The 22,462-nt window shown below is 61.3% G+C and overlaps 2 protein-coding genes across 37 annotated transcripts in view; one reads left to right on the top strand and one right to left on the bottom strand.

The window, feature by feature from the left end:
- Window positions 1–1,222, top strand: part of MADD (MAP kinase activating death domain) — a 38,087-nt gene extending 36,865 nt beyond the window's left edge. For all 36 annotated transcript variants that reach the window (XM_080640995.1, XM_080640983.1, XM_080640966.1 and 33 more), the window contains one exon: window positions 208–1,222. In XM_080640995.1, the coding sequence (XP_080497121.1) occupies window positions 208–312 (105 nt within the window). In that variant the 3' untranslated portion in view covers window positions 313–1,222. The remainder of the gene's footprint in view (window positions 1–207) is intronic.
- Window positions 1,129–22,462, bottom strand: MYBPC3 (myosin binding protein C3; the record flags this gene model as incomplete). The annotated part of the gene is made up of 32 exons (XM_080640715.1): window positions 1,129–2,470; window positions 2,593–2,629; window positions 2,816–3,002; window positions 3,238–3,374; window positions 3,487–3,646; window positions 3,858–3,997; window positions 4,107–4,302; window positions 4,461–4,549; window positions 5,243–5,410; window positions 5,587–5,721; window positions 6,772–6,960; window positions 7,046–7,150; window positions 7,488–7,647; window positions 8,143–8,223; window positions 8,470–8,609; window positions 9,471–9,500; window positions 9,584–9,690; window positions 10,426–10,591; window positions 10,939–11,105; window positions 11,214–11,319; window positions 11,404–11,528; window positions 11,904–12,036; window positions 13,337–13,500; window positions 13,782–13,799; window positions 14,451–14,504; window positions 14,879–14,927; window positions 15,404–15,521; window positions 19,811–19,959; window positions 20,043–20,135; window positions 20,212–20,358; window positions 21,100–21,366; window positions 22,438–22,462. The coding sequence occupies 31 exons, from the start codon at window positions 22,460–22,462 to the stop codon at window positions 2,619–2,621; spliced, it is 3,816 nt and encodes a 1,271-aa protein (XP_080496841.1). The 3' UTR covers window positions 1,129–2,470; window positions 2,593–2,618.

The following is a 22,462-nucleotide window of genomic DNA, read 5'->3' as shown; positions in this document are numbered from 1 at the left end:
CAGATGCCAGAGATTCTGCTGAGGCTGACACAGGTCTGCAGCCCTGGGGGAGAGACGCACACTGATCCCCTGTCCCACCGGCCAGGGCGAGGCCGGGCCGAGGCCCGAGCCCAGGGCGAGGGTGCGCATTTCCCGCGTGGCAGATCTCCACGTGTGAAGATGTGAGGTCTCAGTGGTATTGATCTGCCTGGTTTTCTCCCCGCCTAGGCCCACGAGATCTGCTACTCTGTGTTGTGTCTCTTCTCGTATGTGGCTGCGGTCCGTAGCAGTGAGGAAGACCTCAGAACCCCACCCCGGCCCGTTTCCAGCTGATGGAGGGGTTAAGGCTGCCCCAGCCCAGGGGACGCCCCTTGCCTCTTGCTGTTCCCAAGTGCACGATGCTGCTAAGACAGACGCGGATGACGCGTGTGCTCTGCAAGCCCCTCGCCGTGGCTTAGCTGGTTCCCAGTTATGTGTCTCTGTTGGTGTGTCTTAGTGTGTTCATCACAGGGCTGAGCTAGTCTCTTCCACCTTCTCCCTCTTCACTCCCAGACCAGCCTGCTGTTCCCTCAGGGCTCGAGTGTGTGTGTGTGTGTGTGTGTGTGTGTGTGTGTGTGTGTGTTGGGCCAGTGACTGCTAAGAACTCCTTGGCACAGGCCAGTGTGAATCCACGCCTTCATGTCCTCGAGACATTGGTGTTGTGGCTCCGTGTCCTCGGCATTGTGACCTCCCAGTGCAGGGCTCCGGCTCTTGTCCTCTGTGACCCAGCACAGCCAGGCGCCTGGAACAGCCCCCTCTGGGGAGTGAGGGAAGCTTGAGGCTTCCTGAGAGGGGTGGGCAGCGAGAGGAGGGAGAGTCCTGGGGCAGCAGCGTGAGTGGCACCCTCCCTGCTTCCTGGCGCATTTCCTAAGCTGGCAGCTACCACCCGCCCGGCGCCACCGTCTTGCTGCTGTCACCATGGCCTCCACCACTCAGCGGAGCAGCTCTTCCCGAGGTCTGCCTGGCCTTAGAGGAGAGCAGACTGCTTGGGGCCAGGAGACTCCCAGCAACCCGAAGGGGTGGGCAGAGGCCAAGTTGGGTATACACACCCGTGTCTATAGGCAGCGTCTCCTGGCACTGGGTGCCAGAAGGGAGCGAGGGCCTGGGAGTGGGCAAGAGATGACTGTACATATTTATTTCAGCTCCACATTATTTATAGAAAATGTACAGACGTGTGAATGTGAAATAAATGTCCTTAACTCTCCCTGGGCTCCTGGCACTAAATGATGCTTCCTCTCACCTGGGCCTGAGGAAGGCTGACCTAGACTCTACAAAGGCACCTCTGGTCTGAAGGGAGCGGGGAGATGAGATCATGCCCACCTGAGCTTTGGCGCTGAAGGCCAGCCTCCCAGCTGCCGGCCCAGCAGGGCTCCTCCCCACGCCCCTGAGCTCCCAGCGGCTGTGGGAGTGCGTCCTCCCCTGTGTCCTGTTAGGGGCGGGGGGGGGGGGGGGGGGGGGGGCGCGCGCGGGCCACAGAGGGCTGCTGTGCTCTGAATTGGCCACTAGAGGGGGCAGGCAAACTGGCTGACACCGGAGCAGAGATGAACTTGGCCGTGAAGGAAAAGCGCCCTGGGGTCCCAGCTCTCAGTGTTCCTTACAGGTGTGATCCCCAGTGCTGTGACTCAGCCTGGGGAAGCGACCCTGGGCCCAGCCGTCAGGGAGTTGTTTTTCTCTGCCACGGGAAACCCTCATACCCTGGCAGGAAGGACCGTCTACACTACACTATCAGGGCACCTCTGAGAGCTGCTGGCTTCCTCCTCCGTGGATTCAGGTGTGCGTAGGCCATGGGCTTGTTGCCCACTGAGACCCCACAGCAGCCCCTAGGCCTTATGGGCACAGAACTGCAGCACTGCCCCAGGTCCGGGCTGCTGTGACCGTGGCCACCAGAACGAAGAGAGTACTGAGCACGTGCGAGCAGGCCAGGAGCCTGGTGTGCTGGCTCTGCGTTGAGGCCTGTTCTCCATCACTGTTCCTCCGCTTCCTCCTTTGAAGAGTGTGCCGTGGGGGAAGACCACTTCCTTCCAGGATTAATGTTTTCTGAATTTAGGGCTCTGCTCTGGGCCTCATTTAACCGTCTGCCTTCAGTTTGCTCTGAAGATCAACTTAAGTCTCCCTGTGCCTGTGTGAAAACACGTGGGACAGGAAGGGCCAGGTCTCTGTGGCTGCACTGATCTTTATTGCCCGTACACCCCGAGAGCATGGCAGGCCAGAAAGACGTCCGCAGCCATCATTTCCTGAGCTCACTCGCTCTTCGCCCCCACGATCTGAGAGCTTCCAGCAGGAGTGCCGAAGGGTCAGTCTGCACAGTCCCCACGCCTGCTCATCACCACGCTGCAGCCTGCTGACGCTCCAGCCGGCCCCCTGTCATACCGCACACACGTGTCCAGCAGCGGAGGAGGCTTGTCCAGCTTCCCTCAGGCTCCTGGCACATGGCTGGCATCTGGTGGCACCTCTGACACAGGTTCCCTTGTGAGTGAGCTGGACTAAGAGCCACCTGCACCCCATTTCCGATGGCTGTGCCCCTGCACCAAGGGCTAAGGCTGATTGGGGCCCGGGGTGGTCCAGAGTACATACCTGGCCGTCCCCGAGGAGGCAGCCGGTCACTGAGGCACTGCAGAGGAGAAGGAGGCTGTGTGTGGGCCGCACCTTGCGGCACCACACGTCCTCCCAGCAGGCTGGGAGCAGCGGGCGTGGCGACCAGTGCTCTTCCAGCCAGAGCAGCTGCTTGGGCCAGGATGGCTGTCCCAGCCAGCGCCCTCCTGCTCTTCCACCCAGGCCCTGGCCCGGGGCTCCTCACCTCGCACCTCCAGGCGGCACTCACACTGTGCCTCGCCTTGCAGGTTGGTGGCCCTGCAGACATAGACGCCCCCGTCGTAGGGGCAGGGCTTTCTGATCTCCAGGGTCAGCACGCCCTGCTTGCTGAACATGCGGAAGCGGGCGTCTTCTCCCAGGTCCAGGCCGTTCTTGAGCCAGGAAATCTTGGGCTATAAATCAGACAGTGGGAAGGAGGGAGACTGTCGCAGGTTGAGAGGACCTGGCAGGAATGTAGGGAGATTGGCATTTGTGTTTCTACTCCGGGGGCTCCCACTGGAGTCCCAAACTATGTCCAAGGCTGGGAACAGAGAGCCGATGGGGAGTGCCAGGCCCTGCTCAGGGAGAGGCAGAGAGAAGGGGACGGCTCGAGGCCAGAGCTCTGCCGCCTGGGCCTAAGTTCCCCACCTTGGGGCTGCCTCGGACGGCACAGCAGAGAGTAGCATTGTAGCCGGCGATGACCGAGCGGTTCACCAGGGGATGGGTGAAGCTTGGGGCCTCGGAGAAGTCCATGGCCTTGTAGTCGGGTGGCTCGTATGTGATGCCTGGCGGTGACAGGGTTTTGTACCAAGAGGGCTGCACCCAGCCAGGCTCCCTCCCTGTGCCCACCGGCTGCCTGCCCCAGCGCCCCCGGGGGTGGGAGTGAGGGTCCAGCACCTGGTCTGGGGATGAAGACAGGCTCCTTGGTGGTGGCGGCTTTGTCACTGGGCCCCACCATGTTGTGGCTAAAGACCCGGAAGTAGTAGCCGTTGCCAATGATGAGCTCGGACACCACACAGTGGGTGCGGCGGTAATGCTCCAGGACCGTGAACCACTCCTGCGGTGTGGAGAAGGGGTCTCTGGGGCTGGGGGCAGGCCTGCTTCATACCAGGGGCCTCTCTCGGGTACCCCTGGTGTCTGCACCCCAACTGTGCAGAGAACCAGATCACGGAGGGTGAGAGATGGGCCCATTCTCAGGGCAGTGGAGTGCAGCTGAGACCTGGGTCTGCCAGGCCCTAGGAGGGGTGCGTGGGGGGGGCCAGGCTCACCATGGTCTTCTGGTCTGCTTTCTGTACCGTGTAACCCGAGATCTCTGTGTTGCCATCGTCTTGGGGTGGCTTCCACTCCAGAGCCACATTGAAGCCCCACGCCTCTGTGACCTGAATGTCCTGGGGAGGACTTGGCTTGTCTGCAGGAGACAGACCCAATGGAACCCCACACCCTGCTCCAGGGCCCATCACCCTGCCAGCCGGGCGCTGGAAGCCAACGGGCTGGAGGGAGGCCCCAGGGCCACGCACCAATGATCTGCAGGACCAGTGTCGCCTTGTCCTCCATGTTCTCGATGCGCAGCGTCACCTGGTAGGTGCCAGAGTGGGCGCGGCGAGCGGCCCGGATGAAGAGGATGGTGTCTGTGGGGCTGTTGCGGATGCTTACCTCCTCTCCCGCCAATGGCTGCCCCTCTTTGGTCCAGGTCACCTGAGGCCGGGGCTTGCCCTGTGGGGAGGGACAGCTCACCCCCAAGCCTGGCTCTCCCTGAGAGCCGGCCACCCCCAGCCTCACGTGCCCAGGTGAGGTCTCAGGTGAGCCCTGAGGCACATTTGTCTGTGAGGCATGAGCAACACACAGCAGGACAGAGAAGGGGCCAGCCCTACCTGGAAAGGAATGAGGAGGTTCACGGGCTCCCCGACCCTCCTCTGGATGGTCTGGCGTAGGTGCCTGGGCAGCTGGAGCCGTGGCCGCTCTGTGGGTGCAGAGTGGGCAGCTCAGCGAGAGCCACCCCCAACCCAAGGCCTGAGGGGTGCCACAGCTCCATTCTCTCTTGAGGCAGGGCCCAGAGAGCTGCAGCTAAAAAAATGCTGCTCCCTGGACCTCCCCTCCTTTCGCTCCCCTAACCCAGCCCCAAAGGGTTCACAAAGCACCTGCTTCCACCTGAGCCTCACCACACCGCTGCAGGAGGCAGGGTCAGAGAGGGTGCGCAACTTGTTTGAGGTCACACGGGCCAGGATGCAAATCTAGGCTTTTGGACCCTATTACCACCCAGTCTGCTGTCTTTCCACCTTGAGAACCAGTCCTTACACCCAGTTGATCCTCTGTTAGGAAGGGAGGCCCAGATGGGTCAGTTTGACCCCAAGTGGCATCACTGCTCAGTCCTGAGCAAAAGGACAAGATCTACCTGCTGGAGCCGGGACTCACAGGGCAGAGGATGGCATAATGACCTGCGCCTTCCCTGCCCCAGACTGGGGCTGACGGGAAACCAAGAGGACACTCCGCACAGGTTTGCCCTGCGCCTGGGGCCTGGATGAAGGCTCCTGGCCCTCCTGGCCCTGCCCAGCATGCAGCTCCTCCCCCAGGAGGGCCCGTCTGACTGTCCACTCCTCCGGGGGCCCAGGGCCAGGTGTCAGTGGCAGGTCCTGTGACCACAAGGGGCACTCACGCAGGATCTCCTGCACCGTCACGGGCTCCTTGGTGGTGGCAGGGGCTCCAGGTCCGGCCACGTTGTGTGCCCGCACCCGGAAGAGCAGCCGGGCCCCCGTGGGCAGGTCCTTCACCAGCATCGAGGTGCGCTCCGTCAGCCCCTGCAGGGCAGCCACCCACTCGGAGCCTGAGGGTGGGGGTGGGAGGCAAAGCCACGGGCAGCGTCAGCATCGACACCCCACCCTGCTGCCCTGCCTCTGCTGGCTGTCTGGGGCTGCCACTGCAGGGAGGGCCCCGCGGGGTGACAGGTGCCCGGCGGGGGGCTGTTCAGAGAAGGGCCCAGGCTGGGCAGGCGACACTCACAGCCCTCCTGGCAGTACTCCACGCTGTAGCCATCCAGGCCTCCAGCTCCCTCGCGCTCCGGGGGCCTCCACTTGAGGGACACAGTGGTGTCGGAGATGTCCTCCACCGCCAGGTGGGTGGGCTCGCTGGGGGGGCCTGGGCAGAGGAGGGCAGAGCGGGGCCTGAGTCACACGGGGGCTTCCCCTTCGGCGGGCTTTCAAGCACTTTAAGAAACACTTCAGCTCCGTTAGCAGGCATGTCTCTAGATAGGCTTAGAAACAAGTACTAACGAGTTCTAAGCAGGAAAAGTACCCAAAGACCTCAGAGAGCTTAGGAGGAGCCACTTCCGTCCGATAGCGGCAGTGAGGGGAACTAGCCTGAAACACGGGCGTCTCCTTCCCTGTGCTTCGGTGAGCTGAGAGCCGAGCAAACTGGAAGTCAGTCCTAAAGGAGGAGGCCTGGACCCCTCTCCCCACATCACCCCCCTTCCTGCCACCTCCTGGGCTGCGGGGGGCACCTCCCCCTGCCTCAGACAGCTGCCCCCAAAGGTCCACACATCTGGTAGGGACAGGTGTCCTGGAGAGCCTGCCACACGTGTCTGCACTACCCCTTCAACCCCCATTCTGCAGACGAGGGAACTGAGGCTTCGGGAGACGACAGCTCAGGTGGGCCTCCCGGGACAGTGGAGCCGGCTCGGCAAACACCATGTCCCACCTCCCGGTCCAGGGCCCTTCCCACAGACAGACGTCCCTCAGGCCTTAGACACCCACTGCCCTCCCCTTGTTTCATACATGACAACCCTGGTTGGAGGGAGCAGAGGACAGGGGACAATTGCCATTTATTGAGCGCCTGCTGTATACTAGATGCTCTGCTGGCACTAACTCCTGTCGCCCTAACAACAGTTCTATGAGGTCGATGTCCTTCCCCCCTTCTACAGAGGTGAAAGGTGAGCCTCACGAAGATGAAACAAGGGTCAGGGTGGTGTGAGTCCCCGCTCCAGCCCTACCAGCTGGGGGGCCTTGAGCCAGTCATTAACTTCTCCGAGCCTCACTTGTTTCATCTCTGAGATGAGGGCTTACCCTGATTTCAGATGACAGGCCTGGGGTGTAAATGCCCAGTGTGGTGGCCGCCCACACAGAGCAGCTGCTATCCTCGAGCCCCTTGGCCGGGATGGCATGAGGGCAGCGCCAGGCGGGGCAGGCTCACCAACGGGCATGAAGGGCTGGGAGGCAGGGCTGGGCCTGGACATGCCGATGGCGTTGACTGCGTAGACACGCATCTCGTACACCACACCCTCGATCATGCGCCGCGCCTCGTGCTGCAGGTCCCGCAGCAGGTCGAAGTTCAGCCGCATCCACCGGTAGCTCTTCTTCTTCTTGCGCTCTAGGATGTAACCTGCCGAAGGGGAGCAGGAGCTGTGGTCTGGGGCCCAGGCACCCCCACCCCTGCCCGCGGGTCTGCCCTGGTGCCCTCCGCTCACCCAGGATTGGCTGCCCGCCGTCGTAGGCAGGCGGCTCCCACTGCACCGTGCAGGAGTCCTCGCCCACGTTGCTGATCTTGGGGGCCGCAGGGGCATCCGGCACATCTGGGGGAGTTGGGGACCCACATCAGCCCTGCCCGGGCCCAGGGTCAATGTTGCTCCTCCCCTTACCCCCCAACACCCTCAGAGCCAGAGCAACCCTTCTGGAAGGCAGTTCTGGTCATGTCGCCGGCCTAGGACCCACCCTTCATGGCTCCCACTGCCCATGTTCACCCTTCATGGCTCCCACTGCCCATGTTCACCCGTGTCCCCGTCCCCGTCCTCTCCACGGACCTGGGAGCCTGACCTGCCACATGTGCTGAGTGACTAAATGCCCAGTGGATGGGCCCTCCCTGGCTGCCCCTCTGTCTTCCCTGCCTGGACCCCGGCCAGCCGGCCTCACCGATGACCTTGACTGTCAGGTTGACCTGGTCCTCGCCCACAGGGTTCTTCACGGTGACCGTGTAGACACCCTCGTCTTCCTTCTCTGCCCCCTCGACGGTGAAGATGCTGCGGTCCTTGGTGGTCTCCACTCGGACCCGGCCCTCGGTCTCACACAGCAGCTGGCGAGGGGGATGTGGGGGGAAGGGCCCACGTTGGACTCCAGAAGCTTCTGCAGCCTCTGGGGTGGCCAACAGCCCCGAGATGGGAAAGGAGCTCAGCACAAGGTCTGGGGGAGGCACAGCCTGAGTGGAGCCTGCGCCCACGTGAGCCCCAGGTCCAGAAACCCTTCCTGAGCGCCTGCCACGGGCAAGGCACCAGGGCAAGGGGTTCGGGCTCTCGCTGCGTCGGGGGACTTCAGGGAAGCCCGTGCCCTCTCTGTGCCCCCGTTTCCTTGTCTCTGAATGGGAATAGCATGACCTCACAGAGCCACTGTGAGGGTCCCTTCATGGCTGCTGGCAGAGGGCTCCCGGGACATGGAGGGTGCAAACGCTGGAGGCGTGTGTGGTGTGTGCGTGGAGACCCTGCCCAGGGCAGGAGCACCGCTGACCAGGTGTGGCACCTTCTTGGAGGCCTTGCCCACGGGTGGGCACCCTGTGCAAACAAGCCTCACTCACCTTCTTTTCAAACACCCACTCGTCACTGGCACCTGCATCCCCTGGGGCATCAGGCGCTGACCCAGCTGGGACCTTTTTCCCCTGGGAACAGAACAGAAGGGAAGGCGGCTGACTCAGCCCGGGGGGTGGGCGGGGGAGACCCTGCCCAGCGGCCCCTCTGTTTCTCCTCTGCCTGCCTCCTCGGCTGCCCATCACCTAGCCGGCTGCATTTGACACTCCCAGCCAGGGGCCACCGGCGGGCACACACATGTGGGGAGCAGGTCCCAGCACTCACTGGTCCCAAACACCCATTTTACAGGTGGGACGTGGCGGAGGGGTCCACGGTACCTGTGTCATGGTCTTCTGCCAGATCACAGTGGGAGCAGGGTCCCCGGAGATGGGGACGTCCAGGCGCAGCTTGTTCCCGGCCACAACCACAATGGTGTCCGGCTTGCGGCCAGGGCAGTCCAGGTGGATCTTGGGAGGTTCTGGGGTGGGGACAGAGCACAGGTCAGAGACAGAGGGGACACCGGAGGAGCAGGTGTCCCCGTTGTTTTATTACTGGGGCATAATTCACACTGTGAGATGCTGAGATCTGAGCACACAGCTTGCAGAGTTTTGACAAATGTATACACCGGTGTGACCACCACCCAATCAAGATCTAGAATATTCTATCACTCCGGGAAGTTCCGGGGAAGTTGTAGTGTAGGATGCCTAGTGTAGCATTTCTTCAACTGTGCTGGGGGGTGGGGAGGGGCGGGACATCAATGTACTGCCAGAAAAACAAACAAACAAACAAACAGCTTAGGAAACCCTGGATTAAACAAAGTTAAGCACATTTCTTAACTGTGCAAGAGGGGGCATGGGGGCAAGTGTTCAGAATTCCCCAAAGTTACTTCACCACAGGACCCTTCTAAACGAAGTATCTTGTATTAAGTGAACCTAGTTTGGAAGGTGCTACTCTAGAGCATGCCTCAGCCTGGACTATCCTCCTGGTTAAAGTTTTATCTGAAAGTAGGAGAGACGCTTCAAAAAGCAGGAAAAAAAATAGTAAAATCTCCCATCTGTGCTGCCATTTGATGGCTCACACACCATCGGCTCTCATCTTTCCCACCACCCTATGGAGGAGACAATAATAGGATCCCCATTTTAGAGATGAGGAAACTGAGGCTGAGAGATTATCACTGGCTCGTAGTCCTGAGTGGCAGAGCTGGGGCTGGGTCTCAAGGTCCCTCTCCCAGATTTCTGTTCTTCTCTGTCTGTGAGTGGAGAGGAGACGTGGGCGGGGCGGGGGGGTGGGCGCTGAGAGGGGGCCGGGGGAGGTGGCACACAGGGGCCCTCAGACTCACCCTGCCTGGGCACGAAGTCAATCTTGACCTCTGCAAGAGAAGGAAGAGCAGCTGGCACCAGGGCAAAGGCAGGGCCCAGCGACAGGGCCCCACCCAGCCCAGGCGCAGCTCACCCATGAAGTGGAGCTTGGCGGACAGATTGCAGGCGAAGCCCTCAGGCACGAAGCTGTAGTCAGCCTCGTCCGCAGGCGTGACGTCATCAATGGTCAGTTTGTGGACCCTGCCGGGCAGCAGTGACTCAGAGGGTCCCACTGGGTCACACACCCCTGGCCTCACCGGACACCCTAGCCAGAGCTCCAGGGGCCCTGGCCCCCTCCTAGCTCACTGGGGTCCTGGTGTTTTAAGTGCTTGCTTTCTTTGTTTTTGACTTTTCCAGCGCCCTCACGTGTAGGCAGGGCACAAGTGTCCCCTTGGCTGGGCCCTTGGAGACGGGACAGAGGCTGGTCTCATTAATCTCCATGACCTTGGGCCCAGCACGGGCCGGCCCAGATGCTCGGGGCATGAGTAAGAGAGTGGGAGAGAGTGAGGGCCCCCGCCAGGGCTGGCTCCCCCGTGGCCTCCTGCCTGGTCACCACTGGGGGAGGGGGCTGGGCCCAGGGCAAGCCCCTCTGCCTCTCTCCCTGCTTCTCTCCAGCTCTGATGGACTCTCCTCTGTGTGCTTCTGTCTCTCCACAGCTTTCTGTCTGTCTTTTCGTCTCTTATTCTTACCTTCCATTTCAGTCTGTGTCCTGCCTGTCTGCGTATCTGTCTCTTTGTGTCCACCTCTGTCTGTCCATCTCTGTCTCCGTCTCTATCTCTTCTCTGTCCCTCTGTCTGTTTCTTTCTGTCTCTGTCCGTCTCTGTCTCTTTGTCTCCGTCTTCCAGTGTCTCAGTCTGTCTCCCTGTTGTGTCTGTCTCAGTCTCTGCTGTCCCATCGCCCGCCTGTCTGCATCGGGGCCGAGCCCCGCACACTCACCGCCCGATGTGGGACACCTTTATTCGGCTGTCAGGCACCAGCTCCTTCCCGTTCTTCAGCCACACGCCCCGCACGTTCTCGTCCGACACCTCACACTTGAACACGGCCTGGTCCTTCGCGCCCACCGTCAAGTCCGCGATGCTCTGATACACCTCCAGCTTTTTCTCTAGGGGGCAGGGCAGGGCCAGTGAGCTGGGGAGGGCGTGTGTGGGTGTGGACGGGAATCCCTTGGAGAGCACGTGGGCATGTGAAAGCACACGTGTGCGTGTGTGAGATGCTTGTGTGCATGTGAAGGAGCCTCAAGTGTGTGTGTGTGGCACTACCCAGGCCCACCTGACCCTCCCCTGCCCTCTGCGGTGGCCGCCTCGGCCTCCCATTTCACAGATGAGAAAGGCGAAGCTCACGGTGTCAACGTGACCTGCTCAAGGTCGCACAGGCTTCGACCCCGGGTTGGCATGATCCCTGTACTTGGCTGTGGGGCCCGTGTGCCCCCGCCCCCGCCGTGGGCCTCACCCTGCACGATGAGCTCGGCCAGCGCCTGGCCCCCGCTGGTGCGCAGCGCGTAGTGCCCCGCGTCCTCCAGGGTCGCCTCGTTGATGATCAGGTGGTGCTTCCGGCCGTCCTTCTTGAACCGGTACTTGAAGGTCTCTTCCCGAGTCAGTTCCACCCCGTCCTTCAGCCTGGCCGGTGGGTGGGCAGCAAGGGCTGTGGCCTCCTCTGGGGGTGCCCAGGCCTCCCAGCCCCGTCCCAGGCCCCAGGCCCCAGGCCCCCAGGCCCCTGGCACTCACCATTTCACCTGGGCCCCCTCCTCAGACACCTCGCACTCAAACTCCACCCGCTGCCCCACCATCACCAGCTGGTCCTCCAGGGGCCTCATGATCAGCACAGGGGGCTCTGTGGAGCAGGGAGAGCGTGATGGACGGGTCCCTCCGGGCCCTCCTCTGCCTGGGTCCCCAGGTCCCCGGGCCCAGGGCCCACCTTTGACAAAGAGCTCGGTGCTGCACTTTTCGCCGCCCACCACGCACTGGTAGGCCGCGTCGTCCGCCAGCGAGCACTGGCTGATGGTCAGTGTGCGCTTGGCACCGTTGGACTCGAAGATGTACCTGGGCAGGGGCCGCGGAAGAGGGGTGAAAGCTGTGGCCTCACCTCCTGGTGCCCCCTCACTGCCCGCCCCCCCATGCCGTGACCCTGGCCCCCATCCCAAGCCTCCCGGGAGCGGGGCCTTACTTGCTGTGGAACAGAAGGGGCCATAGGTGTGTTCCCGATGGGAGGAAGCGAGACCAAGAGAAAAAGAGCGAGGAACAAAGATGGATAAAAGAGAAAAATGGGAAGTTAGACCCAGAGAAAAATGCGGAGAGACGGACGGAGATAGAGAACACGATGGAGAGGCAGAGAGGGCAGGGCTGGGAGCGGCCCCCGCCCATCCAGGGTCCCCTCCCTGCACCCCCAGCCCAGAACCTGCTGCCGCCCGGGCGCACCTGCCGCTCATCTGGATCTCCTGTCCATTCTTCAGCCACTTGACCTCGGCGTCGGGGTCGGCCAGCTCCACGGTCAGCCGGATCTTGTGGCCCTTGTTCACCTGGTAGGCCGGCTGCAGCTTCGTCTGGAAGGCTGAACGGTGCCCTCAGCCCCTGCTCCCGGCCGCCCCGCCTCCACCCAGGCTGGCCCTGGCAGGAGGCTCACGCCCACAGCCACGTGGCAGAGGGCCTGGCCGCCTCGCCTTTGTCTCCCTGGTCCCCACTGTGACTGTTTGTCTCTCTGTTCGCCTGTCTTCCTTGGGGTCCTCTGTACCTGCTCAGCTCAGGGACAAGGTCAGGGGCTTCCAGAAAGACAGAGGCTTGGCGAGAAGGCAGGTGGCGGGAGGAATGGCCTTCTCTGCCCTGGACCCCGTGTTAACAGCAACCTCCGGTGTTTGTGCTCCTGCCCAGGGGCCGGGTGAGGCCCCTGCTTTCCCAGCTCACCCTCAGGGGCTGCACCTGCGCTGTCAGCCTTGATGGGGAAGGGCCAGGAGCCCTCTCCTGACCTGCCTTGGGGCGAGGGGGCGGGGCTAGCCCGTGCCCCTTCTGTTTCTTTTGTTCTGTTTGCCTGAGAGGAAGAGTCACAGGCCTGCCTCTTCTCCCAGGTGTAGGTCTCTGGCCTAACGTGGCTTCTTCCCTTTTTCTTGGGCAGAGAGGGTGGGGGTGGGCCGGGGGTCGGGGAGAAGGGATCGCCTGGTTTTCACTTGAGGAGGGCTCACCTGGGCCCTGGCCCTTGGCATGGAGCAGAAGGGCTCACCTGGGCCTCTCCCTTGGCATGGAGCGGGAGGGCTCACCTGGGCCCTGGCCCTTGGCATGGAGCGGGAGGGCTCACCTGGGCCCTGGCCCTTGGCATGGAGCGGGAGGGCTCACCTGGGCCACTCCCTTGGCATGGAGCAGGAGGGCTCACCTGGGCCCTGGCCCTTGGCATGGAGCGGGAGGGCTCACCTGGGCCTCTCCCTTGGCATGGAGCGGGAGGGCTCACCTGGGCCTCTCCCTTGGCATGGAGTGGGAGGGCTCACCTGGGCCCTGGCCCTTGGCATGGAGCGGGAGGGCTCACCTGGGCCTCTCCCTTGGCATGGAACGGGAGGGCTCACCTGGGCCCTGGCCCTTGGCATGGAGCGTGAGGGCTCACCTGGGCCTCTCCCTTGGCATGGAGCGTGAGGGCTCACCTGGGCCTCTCCCTTGGCATGGAGTGGGAGGGCTCACCTGGGCCCTGGCCCTTGGCATGGAGCGGGAGGGCTCACCTGGGCCTCTCCCTTGGCATGGAGCGGGAGGGCTCACCTGGGCCTCTCCCTTGGCATGGAACGGGAGGGCTCACCTGGGCCCTGGCCCTTGGCATGGAGCGTGAAGGCTCACCTGGGCCCTGGCCCTTGGCATGGAGTGGGAGGGCTCACCTGTGCTCTTCTTCTCATCGCGCTTCATGCCCTTGAGCCTCTTGAGCATGCCCCGCAGGTCGGTGACTCCGTGCTGGAAGGCGATGCGCTCATACTCGGACGGGGGCGCCTGCCGCAGGATCTCCCACACGTCCTCCTCGGCTGGGGCCTCCAGCTTCGAGTCCCTGTGTCCGCAGTCCACACATGGCGGCCTCAGGGGATGCCCATGGCCAGGGCAGGATTGCAGCCCCCCTCCCCGGGCCGGGCTTCCCGGGGCCAGGACCAAGGAGCTGGAGCTGCCCCGCCCGCTGTCCCTTTCGGTCTGGGGGGGTGTGGCTTGAGTCGGCATGGGTCCTCAGCCAGTTCTGGGGTTCCGGGGGCTTACAGCTCAGTATGGGGGTGGGGCCAGGGAGGGGTTCCTGGGGTAACAGAGGTGACAGGGTGCTGGGCTTCACAGCGCACTCACCGTGGGGTCCGGAAACTGCTGCTCCAGGTGGGGCAGAAAGGCGGGGACACATTAGAGCGTGGGCCATCTCTCCACAAAGACTGGGACCCCCCATGGGCCCTCCCCTCCCCTCCCCCTCCTCCCGGCACTCATGTCCCTCCATTTGCGGGGCACCTGTGATGCACACCGGCCGGCCAGGCTCTCCTGCCCACCTCACAGCTGGGCATCAGGAGAGCTGGGGCTCAGAGACTCCCGTCACTGGGGTTCTCACTCAGGTCTGCCTGGTTACCAGCCCCTCCCATCTCTCACCACCGTGGGGACGCCCTCTGCCCCACAGCACCAGGCCCCACTGCTTACTCTCTGGGCCGCAGCAGCACCGCCAGGATGCAGGGTCGGGGGAGAGAGGAAAGGGCATGAGTCAGTTGGGTTGGGCTGGACGGGCACCCCCTGCAGCTCTGGGGCCTCTCCCAGCGTCTCCCGGGTCCCCAGAGCTATCGCAGACTGCAATGTGCGGGCTCGCGGGCGCTTGTGCAGGACCTAGCGTCTGCAGAGCCCTCCTCACTCCTCCCAACAGCAGGGCTGTCCCAGGTGGCAGGCAGGAAAACCAGCTCAGAGGTACAGCGCCCTGCTGCGGCCACCCAGTCTGAGCCCAGCCTCGCCACATCCTGGAGCCGCTCCCGGGGGGCTCACCTCTTCTTCAGCAGCGAGCTGAAGTCCAGGACCCCGGCGTCCTCGCTGCTGTCACTATGGAGAAGGACCCAGTGAAGACCCAGGGGAACTACTCAGAGGGGCTTGGGAGCCGGGAAGGCTGGGGTGGAGTAGAGTGAGAGAGGGGGACACTGGCCAGGTGGGGGCTCTCTGCCCATCGCAGACCCCGGGTTCTGTGTACGGGGCAAGTGGGGCCAGGGGAGGGGTACCTGGTCCGACGACCACCGCCAGCCAGGCTCCTGTGGGAATTAGACCCAGTTCCTCACCTGCCCAGGGAGCTTGCTCTCCCCCAAGGCCATCAACTTCAGCCCTGAGCCCCCACATGACTCCCAGCCCTGCCCCCCCACACCACCCCCAGCCCTGACCCCGAGGCTGGCCTCCCCAGGCCCTGAGGAGAGGTGGCCACTCACGTGCGGCGGAAAGCTGACCGGAGGTCCAGGTCTCCGGGGCCGATGGCCTCTGGGTGCAAAGAGGGAGATAAGTCAGGGAAGGGGACTTCCGAGGGGGCCATCCCCGCATCACAGACCTGCCCACCCATGGCCCATTAAGAGTGGGCACCTGCCCCAGGACCCCACATCCTGAGCCTTGCCCAGGGCCGAGGTACAGGGAGGGGGCAGTTGAGGATCCCCAATCCCTCAGCGCAAGTGGTGGAGCTCCTACTCTTCTCTCAATTCGCCCTTCACCTGTTCACCTGTGCCGGGAGCCCAGGACACCAAGACAAGACCCAGACGAGACCTGGACTTGGCCGTCACCCAGCCCAGCCCTGGAAGCCTCCAGGGATTTCTCTAGGGCCCCTGCCTGAGCAGTGTCGGGCACGTGGTCAGCCGCTGTCTGGCCAGGACGAGGCATCCTCCTTGGTGCTGGGAAACGGAGGCGGGTGCAGGAGACAGACCCCTAGGGAGCCGGAGGTCAGGACGGTGCCAGGGCCCACTCACCATGGACAGTGAGGTTGAAGTTGCAGCTGTCAAATTTGTCCTTGGTGGACACCTCACAGCGGTAGCCGCCAGCAGAGGTGGCTTGGGCATCGGTGATGTGCAGCTCAAACAGGTAGACCTGTGGGGTGAGGTGTCGGGAGATGGGGGTCAAAAGACAAGGCCCTCACCCTTAAAGGAGACGGGGGGGTGGCTAGTGGCCACCAACCTTCTCACCCTTCAAGGTTAAGTTAACCCGTGCAGTTGTGTGTAAATAGCAAAGGAGCCCCTTCTCAAGACTCACACTGCCATCTGCTGGCACAGGATGGTAAGAGAATAGAAATCTGTGATGGCTACCAGGAGAGTGGCATTCGCTGAAGATGAGGCACCTTCGTGCGCTGCACAGCCACACAACCGAACAGCACAGCCACACAACCGAACAGCACAGCCACACAACCAAACAGCACAGCCACACAACCGAACAGCACAGCCACACAACCGAACAGCACAGCCACACAACAGAACAGCACAGACACACAACAGAACAGCACAGACACACAACCGAACAGCACAGCCACACAACAGAACAGCACAGCCACACAACAGAACAGCACAGACACACAACAGAACAGCACAGACACACAACCGAACAGCACAGCCACACAACCGAACAGCACAGCCACACAACCGAACAGCACAGACACACAACCGAACAGCACAGACACACAACCGAACAGCACAGACACAAACCGAACAGCACAGACACACAACCGAACAGCACAGCCACACAACCGAACAGCACAGACACACAACCGAACAGCACAGACACACAACCGAACAGCACAGACACAAACCGAACAGCACAGACACACAACCGAACAGCACAGACACACAACCGAACAGCACAGACACAAACCGAACAGCACAGACACACAACCGAACAGCACAGACACACAACCGAACAGCACAGACACACAACCGAACAGCACAGCCACACAACCGAACAGCACAGACACACAACCGAACAGCACAGACACAAACCGAACAGCACAGACACACAACCGAACAGCACAGCCACACAACCGAACAGCACAGCCACACAACAGAACAGCACAGCCACACAACAGAACAGCACAGCCACACAACAGAACAGCACAGCCACACAACCGAACAGCACAGCCACACAACAGAACAGCACAGACACACAACAGAACAGCACAGACACACAACAGAACAGCACAGCCACACAACCGAACAGCACAGCCACACAATCGAACAGCACAGACACACAACCGAACAGCACAGACACACAACCGAACAGCACAGACACAAACCGAACAGCACAGACACACAACCGAACAGCACAGACACACAACCGAACAGCACAGACACACAACCGAACAGCACAGCCGAACAGCACAGCCACACAACCGAACAGCACAGACACACAACCGAACAGCACAGACACACAACTGAACAGCACAGACACAAACCGAACAGCACAGACACACAACTGAACAGCACAGACACACAACAGAACAGCACAGACACACAACAGAACAGCACAGACACACAACCGAACAGCACAGACACACAACTGAACAGCACAGACACAAACCGAACAGCACAGACACACAACTGAACAGCACAGACACACAACAGAACAGCACAGACACACAACAGAACAGCACAGACACACAACCGAACAGCACAGACACACAACCGAACAGCACAGACACACAACTGAACAGCACAGACACACAACAGAACAGCACAGACACACAACAGAACAGCACAGCCACACAACCGAACAGCACAGACACACAACCGAACAGCACAGACACAAACCGAACAGCACAGACACACAACTGAACAGCACAGACACACAACAGAACAGCACAGACACACAACAGAACAGCACAGACACACAACCGAACAGCACAGACACACAACCGAACAGCACAGCCACACAACCGAACAGCACAGACACACAACCGAACAGCACAGACACACAACCGAACAGCACAGCCACACAACCGAACAGCACAGCCACACAACCGAACAGCACAGACACAAACCGAACAGCACAGACACACAACCGAACAGCACAGACACACAACCGAACAGCACAGACACACAACCGAACAGCGCAGCCACACAACCGAACAGCACAGACACAAACCGAACAGCACAGACACACAACCGAACAGCACAGACACACAACAGAACAGCACAGACACACAACCGAACAGCACAGACACACAACCGAACAGCACAGACACACAACCGAACAGCGCAGCCACACAACCGAACAGCACAGCCACACAACCGAACAGCACAGACACACAACCGAACAGCACAGCCACACAACCGAACAGCACAGACACACAACCGAACAGCACAGACACACAACCGAACAGCACAGACACACAACCGAACAGCACAGACACAAACCGAACAGCACAGACACACAACCGAACAGCACAGCCACACAACAGAACAGCACAGCCACACAACAGAACAGCACAGCCACACAACAGAACAGCACAGACACACAACAGAACAGCACAGCCACACAACCGAACAGCACAGCCACACAACAGAACAGCACAGACACACAACAGAACAGCACAGACACACAACCGAACAGCACAGCCACACAACCGAACAGCACAGCCACACAACCGAACAGCACAGCCACACAACCGAACAGCACAGACACACAACCGAACAGCACAGCCACACAACCGAACAGCACAGACACACAACCGAACAGCACAGACACAAACCGAACAGCACAGACACACAACCGAACAGCACAGACACACAACCGAACAGCACAGACACACAACCGAACAGCACAGCCACACAACCGAACAGCACAACCGAACAGCACAGCCACACAACCGAACAGCACAGACACACAACCGAACAGCACAGACACACAACTGAACAGCACAGACACAAACCGAACAGCACAGACACACAACTGAACAGCACAGACACACAACAGAACAGCACAGACACACAACAGAACAGCACAGACACACAACCGAACAGCACAGACACACAACTGAACAGCACAGACACAAACCGAACAGCACAGACACACAACTGAACAGCACAGACACACAACAGAACAGCACAGACACACAACAGAACAGCACAGACACACAACCGAACAGCACAGACACACAACCGAACAGCACAGACACACAACTGAACAGCACAGACACACAACAGAACAGCACAGACACACAACAGAACAGCACAGCCACACAACCGAACAGCACAGACACACAACCGAACAGCACAGACACAAACCGAACAGCACAGACACACAACTGAACAGCACAGACACACAACAGAACAGCACAGACACACAACAGAACAGCACAGACACACAACCGAACAGCACAGACACACAACTGAACAGCACAGCCACACAACCGAACAGCACAGACACACAACCGAACAGCACAGACACACAACCGAACAGCACAGACACACAACCGAACAGCACAGCCACACAACCGAACAGCACAGCCACACAACCGAACAGCACAGACACAAACCGAACAGCACAGACACACAACCGAACAGCACAGACACACAACAGAACAGCACAGACACACAACCGAACAGCACAGACACACAACCGAACAGCGCAGCCACACAACCGAACAGCGCAGCCACACAACCGAACAGCACAGACACACAACCGAACAGCACAGACACACAACCGAACAGCACAGACACACAACCGAACAGCACAGACACACAACAGAACAGCACAGACACACAACCGAACAGCACAGACACACAACCGAACAGCACAGACACACAACTGAACAGCACAACTGAACAGCACAGACACACAATCGAACAGCACAGACACACAACTGGACGTGTGTGCCTGCCTGCCAGAGGCCCCGCCCCTGGGCCAGGTTCACAGGAGAGGAAGGAGCAGAGGCTGGGAGCCAAGGGCAGGCTCTAGGCCTGGCTCCGAGTGACCTCAGACCAGCACCACCCTCTCAAGCTTTGGTGTGCTTGTCTGTGTGATGAATTGATCTCGTCGGCCACTGGGAGCCCCATAGCTCTGATGCCCATCCATCAGGGGCTTTCTACCCTCACTGGCTGGTGCCCCCCAGGCTCTATGATGTCCCTGAGCCTTCCTGAGCTGGGCCCCCCCCAAGCCTTATTATGCCCCTTGAGACTACCATGGCCTCCAAGTTCCCCATGTCCCACTGGTCCCTGTGTCTCCCCATAACCCTCCTCTGAGCCTGCCCATGCTCCCCATGTGCCTCCGGCCCCCCAACTTGCTTCCCAGGCTCCCCATGCCCCTTCTTTATACCGCTGTGTGCCCCCCAGGGCTCTCCATGTCCCGCTCCGTGTGTCCCCGTAACCCAGGGCCCAGGGCCCCGTGCCCACCTTGCTGGCCCGGTCGTAGCTGTCGTGCAGCTGTAGGTGTTGGCCCACCTTGCTGCTCAGGTCCACCCACTTGCCCTTGAACCACTTGACGACGGGCGGTTTCAGGAGGCTGGCCCCGGCCACGCGGGCTGAGAAGGTGATGCTACCACCTGCAAGAGACGGGTGGCAGTGGGCTGGGGGAGTCTCTGCTGCCCTCCCCTCCCGACCTGGGCTGCAGTAGCCCCACACTCACCCACAGTCACCTCGCCATCCTGTGGCCGCGTCACAAAGAGGCCGATGGGGTCGTCAGGGGCAGCAGACCCATTGGGGGCTGCTGAACTTGACCCTGTGGGCAGAGGCCTTTGAGACCTGCTCTGGGACACCCCACACTGGCCCGGGCCCTCCCTGTCCAGCCCTCTCACCTTTGGGACTTGGGGAGCCTCCTTCCACCTCAGTGGCTGAGGCCAGGGCTTCTCCAGGAATGCCGGGGGCTTCTCCAGGAACACCGGGGGCCTCCGCAGGGGCAGGGGCAGGGGCAGGGGCAGGGGCTGGCACGGGCTCTGCTGGCTCTGCAGGGGATCGGGTAGGGGCTGTGGAGCAGCTTCGAACCAGGCCCCTCCTGCCCCAGGTCTCGCCTCCATCTTTGTAGCCGCATTAGATACTGTGGTGTGTGCACAGCTCACCTGGTCCCTCCCTTTTCCTCACCCGCCATGACCCTGTCTCTCCCCTAAATTCTCTCCCTGTCTACCCACCACCTCTGTGAGCTCGTGGCCCCTCCTCGGCCCCGTCTCTCCTGAGCATCAGGCCCCAGAACCAGGGCATCTAGCTTGGATGCAACCCCCTGGGCGGCGCACACTGAGCAGGGGCCAGCCAGCACCGGCTTCCCGCTCTCACACCCTCTGCGCTCACGTCCAGTGGGTCCGCTCTGACCCGTTCTGGCGTCCATCCCTCCTTTCCTTCCCCAGGCTCTGCGCTGGCCCAGGCCCCCAGGCTCGGCTCCCCGGGGCTTCCCTGGGGTGCACAACCTCGGGCCGCATGTGGGTGTCCAGCCGGAGGGCAGCCTTATGCGTTGTTCATCTCTGAATTTCCCCGCCTCCACGATGGCTGGATAGGCCAGGGAGCCACAGGGGGCACTCAGAGAGGTCCTGCTCTCTCAGCAAAGGGGGCTTTCCTGGCAGAGGGCACAGCCGAAGCAAAGGCGAGAGATGGGAAAGCACCTCCTACGCCCCGGGCAATGGAGAGGTGGCGGGGCTGCCCCTGCTCAAACCCCCAGAAGTTCAAACCTCAGGGAAGACTGACCAGCGTCTTACCTGCTTCTATGACCTTGAGGTCAAATTTGACTTTGGAGGAGCCTGCGATGACTGCGTAAGACCCCTGGTCCGCAGGGCCCACGTCCCTCACTGTCAGCGTGTGCCGTGTGCCCTCGGCTGCCAGCCCAAACTTGTCGCTGGCACTGATGTCATTGCCTCCTCGCTGCCAGCGCACCTTCACTCCTGCCCGCTCTGTCTCGGCCTCGAACACGGCAGGGCCGCCGGCGGCCACCTCCACGGACCGTGGCTTCTTGCTGAAGGCTGAGACTGAGGGTCCAATAGAGGCTGCAGGGGCCCTGGCTTGCCCGTGCACCCCACCCCTGCGGCCCCTCTTATGAAATACGGGGATAAGCACTTGGACGCATCTCCTCATTTCCTGCTCCAATGAAAGGTGTAGTTATTATGCCCATTTCTCAGATGAGGGCACCAAGCCTCAGAGAGGTTAAGTGGCTTACCCAAATCACACAGCCCGTAGGCAGGAAAGCCAGGGCTGTGGTCCTCATCACAAGACTTTTGCTAAGTGCATCCCAGAGTAACCTTCCCAGGGAAACCCGTGAGCTCACCTCCCCCCACCATCTGGGGTCTTGGCGAGGACGGGGACTCTGCCTACTTGGATGTGGCTAAATTTGTCCTCTAAGGGCCTCAGGCTGAGCATCAGCAACTGCGATAAAGCTGGCCTGGGAGGGGGCTGGGGCTGGGGGACTGGATCCCTGCCCTGGACACCTCCCTGAGGACACAGGCCAGGACCAGGGCCCCGTGGTCCTGTGAAAGGCTGTGACTTTCCCTGCCCTTGGCCGGGCTCAGGCCTCCTGACTGTCCCCTCCCAGAGCGGAGAGTCTGCGTAACCTCAATGCGGGGCCGTGCCCGGTGTCGGGGCCACAGGGGTGCAGGCTCCTAAGGCAGAGCCTCTCACAGGTGGAAAGAACCACCCCAACCCCTCCTTGTAGAGACGGGGAAACTGAGACCCAGAGAGGGGAAGGCCTTGTCCAGGAGCATTCTGCGAGCGCGCGCGTCCAGACTCAGCCTGGCGCCTGCCTGCGGGCCTTTTCCCAGGAGGCAGGCCAGGCCTATCCTTGCTGCAGAAGGAGATGGGGGTTCAGGGACGGTCCCCAGTATCTGAGGGGGCGCCTGGGGACCTCCTGCCTTGGCTCTCTGCCCTCTGGGCCCCTGACCCCGGTTTGCCCTCGCTCCCATCATCAGGAACAGAAGGAGAAACTGTGAGTCAGAAAAGGGCCCAGAAAGACAGCAAAGACCCACCTCAGGGCTCCATCCCAGGCCGCCCCATCGTCAGGCCCCAGCCCGCCCTGCCCCACCTCAGCCCAACCCCAGCCGAGCTACCTGGCTTCTTCCCCGGCTCAGGCAT

Source organism: Plecotus auritus (assembly GCF_963455305.1).
Source record: "Plecotus auritus genome assembly, chromosome: 9".
Classification (NCBI taxonomy): Eukaryota; Metazoa; Chordata; class Mammalia; order Chiroptera; family Vespertilionidae; genus Plecotus; species Plecotus auritus.
The sequence above is the reverse complement of the archived record's forward strand: the minus strand, read 5'-3'. Positions and strand labels throughout refer to the sequence as shown.